At 45.7% G+C, this 10272-nt stretch overlaps 1 protein-coding gene across 1 annotated transcript in view; it reads left to right on the plus strand.

Moving 5' to 3' along the window:
- LOC142491232 (vomeronasal type-2 receptor 26-like) overlaps positions 1–2071 on the plus strand; it is a 118777-nt gene extending 116706 nt beyond the window's left edge. The window contains exon 6 of the mRNA XM_075593499.1: positions 633–2071. Coding sequence (XP_075449614.1) covers positions 633–1531 — 899 coding nt within the window. The 3' untranslated portion in view covers positions 1532–2071. The remainder of the gene's footprint in view (positions 1–632) is intronic.
- Positions 2072–10272: the final 8201 nt, after the last annotated feature.

A 10272-nucleotide genomic window follows, 5' to 3' on the forward strand; every position in this document is an offset into this window, starting at 1 on the left:
CCTGCGTATGGGCAGATATATAATTACTGTGTATGGAATTACTGGGGGATATCCTGCGTATGGGCAGACATGTAATTACTGTGTATGGTATTACTGGGGGATATCCTGCGTATGGGCAGATATGTCATTACTGTGTATGGTATTACTGGGGGATATCCTGCGTATGGGCAGATATGTAATTACTGTGTATGGTATTACTGGGTTATATCCTGTGTAAGGGCAGATATGTAATTACTGTGTATGGTATTACTGGGGGATATCCTGCGTATGGGCAGATATGTAATTACTGTGTATGGTATTACTGGGGGATATCCTGCGTATGGGCAGATATGTAATTACTGTGTATGGTATTACTGGGGGATATCCTGCGTATGGGCAGATATGTAATTACTGTGTGTGGTATTACTGGGGGATATCCTGCGTATGGGCAAATATGTAATTACTGTGTATGGTATTACTGGGGGATATCCTGCGTATGGGCAGATATATAATTACTGTGTATGGTATTACTGGAGGATATATTTGTGTTTGAGGAGACTCCATAATAAGACAGAAAAACATAGTGAATAAATAATAATTTCTGGGCAATAGAAACAAACGGACAATAATTTACAATATTTTTCATTTTACAGATGCTGAAAACTGTGTCCAGTGCCCTGAAGATCAATGGTCCAATAAGGAGAGAGATCGCTGCGTCCTGAGAACCATAGTGTTCATTTCATATGTAGATCCACTGGGTTCCTCTCTAGCTTCTATTTCCATTCTCTGTTGTGTAATAACATGTGCAGTTCTGGGAATCTTTATCACACATCATGAAACTCCTATAGTAAAATCCAATAACCAGATCATCAGCTACATCCTCCTCCTCTCCCTCATGTTGTCCTTCCTCTGCCCCTTGTTGTTCATCGGACGTCCTGGGAAGGTGACCTGCCTGCTCAGACAAGCTGCCTTTGGGATTATTTTTACTGTATCAGTCTCTTCTGTTCTGGCAAAATCCGTCACTGTTGTCATCGCCTTCAATGCCACAAAGCCCGGCAGCAGGATAAAGAAATGGGTGGGGAGCAGAGTATCCAGCTGCCTGGTCCTTCTCTGCTCACTGGGGGAGGTTGTGATATGTATGGTGTGGCTGGCTCACTCTCCCCCATTCCCAGACTATGACACACAATCTGACACTGGGAAGATGATATTACAATGTAACGAAGGGTCTGTCGCTGCATTCTACATTGTGATTGGTTACATGGGATTCTTGTCCGTGTTAAGTTTCATTGTTGCTTTCCTAGTTAGGAAGTTACCTGCCAGTTTCAATGAGGCCCAGCTGATCACTTTCAGCATGCTGGTGTTCTGCAGTGTTTGGGTCTCCTTCATCCCAGCGTACCTGAGCACCAAGGGCAGGAACACGGTGGCTGTGGAGATATTCGCTATCCTGGCTTCCAGTGCAGGACTGCTGGGCTGTATATTCATTCCCAAGTGTTACACTATCCTGCTCAGGCCTGAGCTGAACACCAGGGAACATGTCATTGGGAAACACTGACACACTGATCCCTGCCCCTATCCCCAAACCCCGGTCACTGTAATAATCTTTTCTTGTTAGCGTGTAACGCGGGTATCATATTGTGCTTCTGTCACCCATAGAGAGATAGCGTCATTCCCCTGATTTCCTTCCTAGTTATAAAATGAATGATCATTGCACAGGAATAAAATGATTGTATATCGTATAATCAGAACATGCTATGAGGACGAATCCATTCTGTGCTGTATATTAGGGCAAACTGGTCATGTTTTACATATTCCTGTACCTATAGCTGATGTATTCTTGGTGAGGGGGTAACCAAGCTTACTAATAAAGGTCAAGCCGTCTTTGTTGCCCCTGAGTCACGTGGTGGGGTCCTAGAGTGTCAGCTCTTGGACCTGACCGTCGTGTATGTACTGCTATGCATGGTATGTGAAATATGCGACAATAAAGAATTCTTGTGGTTTTACCTTTCCAGGAGTGCCAGCGAGCAGAGATTGCGGGGCTATGAGTTTCAGGGTGGATTTGATGGAGAAAGTTTTTACAGATTTTGGCTATGTAGCGGGGTTTCCGAGTTACAGGATGTATCATGGAATCAGGTAAGATTCTCGGATACATTGAAGCACAATGTTCCAGTCAAACTCCTTCCCAGAGAAGTTCTTACAGCTCACCACCAGGAGTCCCTGCTTCAGCACAGACCAGAGAGTTAAAAAGTGGCATAGGGATTTGTGTATCCCGGGTATAGTCAGGGGTCCCTAGTTTGGGGGGGAGATCCCCACGGCATATGCCCAACCCACCGGACCCGATATCAGGGTTTGGGGTATCTACAACTATGTATCAAGTTGGATGAGTAATATTATTTCTAAGTCCAGCTTCGGTACAAGTGAAGCACCCTTAAAATGAACCTAAGCATTATTTGAAGCAACTTTTTAAAAAACTTCTTATAGGAAGTTCTAGGAGCTCTGAAAATGAACATGCACATCTTTTCAGTAGATCCTAGGGGGCGAGGGACTTAGAAGAATTGTGAATGATTTTTATGAACATGGTGTATAACAGTGTATATGTGTATGCCCCGTATATAAACTGGGTGTGACGGTGAAGGGGTACCCAGGCCACTAATAAAGGCATTATGTCAGGCTGGATGCCCATGAGTCATAAAAGGTACAGTAACTGTGGAGTGTCAGCTCTGCAGCACAGGGCTGACTGCAGTCCTGTAAAGGTGTAATAAATTGTCTATATGCACCCTGCTAGGAATAAGAGGGCCCTATCACTGTATTAAGGGTTAATTGAATAAGTGTGCCTGTGGCTATGAGGTGAGTTCCTGCGTTGTAATACTGACTCACTGTCTAACCGCAGACAGGCAAGGGAAAACCTTAACCGCAAGGTAAATTGGATAAGTGGGCTGCGGTCATATATTGGTTCAGTTTTTTGTAACAATGTATAATGTGGTCACAACATCAAATTAAAGTCAATTGGATAAGTGTGAGTGTGGTTGAGTTAGCTCTTGGCATTGCAACAATGTGTCACTGCCCAAACCCAAACCGCAGACCGCAGACCGCAGACCGCAGACCGCAGACAGGAAAAAAGTTTTAAAACTCGTTAGCTTCCTGCATAGCACAGGCAGTACGCTAACTTTCACTAGGAATATCCTAGCACCCTGATTTTTAATATGCATACTACTAGGGGGTAGTCATGCAAGCAGGTATAGTTATTATACTGTAACCATTAATATAAAATAATGAATAAAGGTGCCCCTGTTTTTTAGGATCTTAAAGTTATAAGAGCCAGGACATTTACATTCCAGCGGACGGAAACTCTTAGCATTCAAACACAGTGACCCCCAAGTATCTATAACATGCCTGCCCAATCCCCTCCAAGGGAACATTTAACCCACCAATCTACGATTTGCCTGTAGTTTACAAAACCGGGCAAAAGGCTTTCCTGTTTGCACCTCGCATGTGTTAGCTTGACACCCATGCGACTTAGCATACCTAAGGTACACCCCTTTACTGGCGACCCTTAGTCTGGGGTTTGGCTCCAAGGTGTGAATGGCTCATGCTAAGTACCGGGATCTGGCACTCAGCAACATCCCGGCCATTTTCACACTTTGGATCTCTGAGGCTTTTCATTACCGGCACTTCACTAGACTTACAGTCTCCCAATGAACAGGGGGTCTTTGAAGTGTAGGAAGGAAAATACCCTCAGCTCATTTACCCCTGGCATATTTAAATGCCAAAGGATTTTTCCCGGGCTCACAGAAAAAACTGATCCTGCCTGTACATTTTAAAAATTACAGTATAATACACTTTATTAAAACATGTTCTGGGGGTGTCACTAATGTAATTTGTATATGTTTGTGAGTGGTTTATTTATTGGGACTTGCACCCAAAATATTAGAGTGCTAGCTGTCTGCGTTCGCGAGTTAACCCGCTTAATTGAAAGGCTTGCTGGTGGGAAGCCAAGTTCACCTACTTCTCACGTCAGTTGACCCACTTCCCACGGCAATAGAATTTCTGCCTTTCAAGTTATGGGAGCTAACAAGGTACGGATACATTTTATCGGTAAACCACTTCAAATCTATCCGCAAGCTACTTATTCAATTGATTTGCCGTTACAGAGTAGAGTGCTTGGAAATGGATACCCATACTTCAAACAGACCTCCCATAGCCAGCCACGCGTATTCAATCAGCGCCGGCTTCAGCGCTGACAACGCCATCTTGTGCCTAAAAACATTATAGCACACTTTGTATTTATTTCTATTACTTCAGGTAGGGAGCAGCCTGCAAAATGGTGATTAAAAGGCTGAGACAGGGGCAAATACATCAGTGTCATGCATATACTTTTGACCCCTTCACTCCCAATATGAGTTGGGGTTAATCAGCCAGGTATAATACCTTTATTAATGTCCTGATTAACCCCATTCTCGCCACAAAACAGTTTTTCCTGACAGATGTCCAACTGTCAGGAGGAGGGTAGACTTCACGTCGCCAGGGCAGGGGGCTCGGTTAGATATGTTAAGGGGCTCAGGTGCGAAGTTAGCGCATGATCGTAGCATATCTTGAAGCCTCTGCCCGGGTCCCTGAAGTCCTGGCAGAGCTTTCCAATAGGTGGGATTATTAGTTCCCACGCAGTGATTGGCTGCACAGTATAAGAATAGGCTTTGTGTGTCTAAAGTCTTGTGCATCCTATCGGGAGGTTAGATCCATCTGAGCTACATTGTGCGGTGCAAAGGTCATAACATCATAACTAAGGGTTGCACCCTGCTTCAAAAGTTCATTAGAACTAAGGATTGGAGAACGAATCCTGCAAGGACAGAATGAAAATATTCCTTTCGGTGGAGAAACAAGGGCTGCAAGCAGTGCCCCTAGCCAAGAACTGTTGCACAGTTCTTTTTCTGCAGCAACCCCACGTCTGGGAATTGATGCCTAGAGATTTGATTTCGGTGGATTTCGTTCTGTGGATATTTTATTTTGTTTTGCCTCATCCCAGTAAGTGTTTATTCGTGTTATTTTGTAAATCAAGCTGTGTGTGTTTCTTGTGTAAATAAATTACAATTTATTTTATCTCACGTTTTGTTCAATCAAAGGATCCAGGTATTGAGGTGTTCAAAGCTTGGTCTCCGGTGACACTGGGGAATTTCAAAGTCTGTGGTTCTGAGAGGCCAAATGGCCATCAGGCTTGGTGCTACTGTGTCAGGTCAGGTCCCGGACTTGAAAGTCTCAGAGTTGCCAAGGTGTTAGGGCGGGCAGAGCACCGAAGTTACACTCAAGTATCTACGTCATGACATGAATAAGAGCTATCCGGGAACCCTTGGCCCAGCCCCAGACTCTGAGGAGCCTGGCACAATGGGGGCTCATTATGCTAAGTGGTAGAGGTGTCAGGTTGGTCCACGCCCCTTAGCAGAATTGAAATCAGTGCCTGTCCGGCTTTAGAGTATCGGCAAATCTGTGATAGGCTGGTAGGATAATTCCTGCACACTGATTGGCTGTAGCGTTTTGTGAATGGGACGGAAAATCCTAGAATAAAAGTAGCAGCCAATTAGGTCGGGAGATTCTAAGCGCCAAGACAGCAGCGGCAGATGTGAATTGACCAAAAGATGCTCTGAGAGAAACAGACGCGCGCCGGCTTCAGAAATTTAAAGGCGAGAAATTTTCTTTGCCCTATTTTTCGGGGCCAAGTTCTCAGAATAGAACGTAGCGGTCGTGGCTGGAACTACAAGCCGAAAAAAGTACTAGGACGGTTTGTACTATCTCCTGGTCAAGGGATTTTGGCAGATACTTAGCAGATACAGCGGTGGCGTCTGGTAACGCATGCCGAGTTGAGTTCCATGACTTTTGCGGGTACATCACGGGTTAGACAAAAGACAATCTGAGCTAGGAAAGGTTAGTTTTTTTAGCCCATATCCCCCAGTAAGTGTGTTTCCCTCTGTATAATTGTAATCCACTGTGTGCACATCTGTTTCAATGGAATACATTTGTTTTACTCCTTGGTTTTGCTCAATGAATGATCCCGGGTTTAAAGGTGTAATTGCCTGGCCTCCCGTGACACTCATATAGTAGTTTAATAGGTTAAAAATGACTGAGAATGCAGAATTTCTATCTCTAATGACCTCAATATTTAAAAATCCTCCCATGTGGGCCCGTGACAGGAAGAGTGGGATGATTAGAGTAAAAGATCTTAACTATAATGGGGAAATTCAAACATTAGAAATGATAAAAGATAAACATTGTGAAAATGAAAAAAAATGTTTGCTGACCCAATCTAACACCCCAGCTGCATGTAAAGATCTAAACACGTATGAAGTCATTTATAAGACTGGATCTGTAATTAAATATATGATCTCTTTAATCTATTGCTTATTATCTCAAACTTCTGAAGAGATCACATTCCAATATATGTGTGATGGAAGGGGGCAGCCGGCCTTCATAATAAAGGTGAAGCCCGGCTGGCTGCCCCTAAAAACCGTGTGTCAAGAGCTGAGAGTGTCAGCTCTTGGGTCTAGTAATGTACATTGTATGTTTCCCTGTAACTCTGTTCCCATTATCCTGTCACCTGCAGGGTTATAAGCTAGGGATGCCATGTGTGGTTAGGGTCCCTTATAGGACATAGCTGCAGGACAGGGACTTTGGAAGCACGAGGTTAAGGGTGGATGTTGGGGGACAAATAGAGTTAACATCTGTGAAAAATGTTGCTGACCAGAGTGTAACGGGAGACCAGGCATTTACACCTTTTTACCACGATTATACATTGAGCAAAATAGGTGAAGTGAAATAAATTGGAAATGTATTTGCATGAAAAGGCATACACACAATGATACACAAACTACATAAGAAGAGACATGCTGACTTGGGAACTGGGGTCAAAAAAATAGACTTTCCTAGCTAAATGCCACTCGAAACAAGAGTCTTTAGGACTGACCAGGACTTAGCCCAAAATGTCCTGGAGCCCAAAAAGGCAGCAAATGTTGCAGGTAATCCACTCCATACCTCTAGCGGGGCATCAGGGGGTCATTCTGATGAGAGCCCGTGGGAGAGTTCTGCTGTGCTTGTGATGCCTGCCAGCGAGTAGGTAAGGCGGGTGATCATGTGAAGCCACCCCTGAACCCACTACAGATAATTGGGGAACCTTTCCAGAGGGTAACTGTGGCGGGAGGGGTTAACCAGGCCAATAATAAAGGTATTATGCCCGGCTGGTTAACCCTAATCCTTGTTGGGACTAAAGGGGTTAAAATGTATCTTCACCCTTGTCACGGGAGACCAGGTCTTATCTACACATTAATACCGGGATTCAGCACTGAGCACACCAGATGAGTAAAATAAATTGTAATTTATTTATTTTCAGACAAACACACAAATCTTCACAATTACACTGGATAAAACACTTACTGGGTACAGGGAACGAAATCAAATGTCCTTGGAATGATACAAAGTCTCTGGGCACCCTGCACGCATGCAAGTGGATGCGCAAATTGATCCGTGTAACAGTTCCTGGCTAGGGGCACAAGTTGCCACCCCTATATCTCTGCCAAAAGGAAAAAGTTTGTTCAGTCCTTACAGGGTTTGTTCGGGAACCCTTAGCACAAAAAAATTCTGGAAGAGGGGGGTGATCCTTTTTTATGGTGTAATTAACCCCTTACACTCCGGAACCGATGCTGCTGTTCCTTGGACGTCTCTTGGTAAAATCTTAGATGAATCTCACTGGGACTGGGCTGCAGGCATTTTTATAGGTTTATGGGTTCTATGCCTAACATATATAGCAAATCCCCCCGTGGGAACAGCTTTTCCCACCAATCCCAGACTTGCCTGTAGCTCACAAAAAGGACAGAAGTTGCTTCCCGGTTTGCACAGAGCATGTGTCAACTTGACACCTAAGCTGCTTAGCATACCGGGTCCAACCTCTTTCCTGGCGACAGAAAGCCTGGGGTTTGGCTACCAAGTGTGAATGGCCTCTCCTGCGTACCAGGATCTGATACTCAGGGATATCCTGGCCACATTAACACCTAGCCTTTTCAACTTTGGATTTCTCATAGACACAGGGGCACCAACTCAGCAGAGTGCCCATTGAAGCCCAAATATGAAAATTCCTCAGCACATGTACCCTTAACATATTTACATGTTAATACATTTCTTGCTGGGCTGGCAGGAAAAGCTTCCTGCCTGAACAGTTTAAAACATAACACAAATACAGTGTGTGTATATATATATATATATATACAGTGTTCGACAAATCACCCAAAAATCTACTCGCCCAACCAAAAAATCTACTCGCCACCTAGTCCCGCCCCTAACCCCGCCCCTAATCTCGCCCCTAGTCCCGCTTTAAAATAAAATACATTTAATAAATTCCTAGTCAGAACAACATGTCTTCCGTGTGAAGCTTGAGTCAGATCTGGAAGAAAGCAGTATAGGTAATTTTGGTGTAGTATAGGGCAGTTAAGATATATAGGGTAAGTAAGATATCCAGATCCAGAGTGTGAGACAGACACAGAGAGAGGGTGAGAGAGAGAGAGTGGGGGGGGTGAGAGAGGGGGGGGGTGAGAGAGAGAGAGAGAGAGGGGGGTGAGAGAGAGAGAGGGGGTGAGAGAGAGAGGAGGGGTGAGAGAGAGGGTGAGAGAGAGAGAGAGAGAGAGAGAGGGGGGATGAGAGAGAGAGAGAGAGAGAGAGAGAGAGAGAGAGAGAGAGAGGGGGTGAGACAGAGAGAGAGGGGGGTGAGACAGAGAGAGAGGGGGTGAGAGACAGAGAGAGAGAGGGGGTGAGAGACAGAGAGAGAGGGGGTGAGAGACAGAGAGAGAGAGGGGGTGAGAGACAGAGAGAGAGGGGGTGAGAGACAGAGAGAGGGGTGAGAGAACAGAGAGAAGGGGTGAGAGAGAGAGGGGGTGAGAGACAGGGAGAGGGGTGAGAGACAGAGAGAGGGGGTGTGAGAGACAGAGAGAGAGGGGGTGAGAGAGAGGGGTGAGAGACAGAGAGAGAGGGGGTGAGAGACAGAGAGAGAGGGTGAGACAGAGAGAGAGGGTGAGACAGAGAGAGAGGGTGAGACAGAGAGAGAGGTTGAGACAGAGAGAGAGGGTGAGACAGAAAGAGAGTGTGAGACAGAGAGAGGGTGAGACAGAGAGAGAGAGAGGGTGAGACAGAGAGAGAGAGGGTGAGACAGAGGGTGAGAGAGCGAGAGAGAGAGGGTGAGAGAGAGACAGAGGGTGAGACAGAGAGAGAGAGGGTGAGACAGAGAGAGACAGAGAGAGGGTGAGAGAGAGAGACAGAGAGAGGGTGAGAGAGAGTCAGAGAGACAGAGAGAGGGTGAGAGATAGGGAGGGTCAGGAGGTGGGTGACTGGGTGACGGTGACTGACTGTGAGCAGGTGACGGTGACATGACTTTGGGTGGGCAGGTGACGGTGGGTGTGGGTGGGTGTCTGTACACACACACACACACACTGTCTCACAGTCACACACAATCACTTAGTGACACACATAGCCACTCAGTCACCCACAGTCACTCACAAACACTCAGTCAAACAGACACAGTCACTCAGTCACACACACTCAGGCACACACACACACACACACACACACACACACACACACACACACACACACACACACACACACACACACACACACACACACACACACACACACACACACTCAGTCAAACACACACACTCAGTCAAACACACACACTCAGTCAAACACACACACTCAGTCAAACACACACACACACTCAGTCAAACACACACTCAGTCAAACACACACACACACACACACACACACACACACACACACACACACACACACACACACACACACACACACACACACACACTCAGTCAAACACACACACACACTCAGTCAAACACACACACACACACACACACTCAGTCAAACACACACACACACACACACTCAGTCAAACACACACACACTCAGTCAAACACACACACACTCAGTCAAACACTCACACACACACACACACTCATTCAAACACTCACACACACACACTAAGTCAAACACTCACACACACACACACACACACACACTCAGTCAAACACACACACTCAGTCAAACACTCACACACTCAGTCAAACACTCACACACTCAGTCACACACTCACACACTCAGTCACACACTCAGTCACACACTCAGTCACACACTCACACACTCAGTCACACACTCAGTCACACACTCAGTCACACACTCAGTCACACACTCAGTCACACACTCAGTCACACACTCAGTCACACACACACATACACACACACACACTCACCC

Source organism: Ascaphus truei, chromosome 3, assembly GCF_040206685.1.
Source record: "Ascaphus truei isolate aAscTru1 chromosome 3, aAscTru1.hap1, whole genome shotgun sequence".
NCBI lineage: Eukaryota > Metazoa > Chordata > Amphibia > Anura > Ascaphidae > Ascaphus > Ascaphus truei.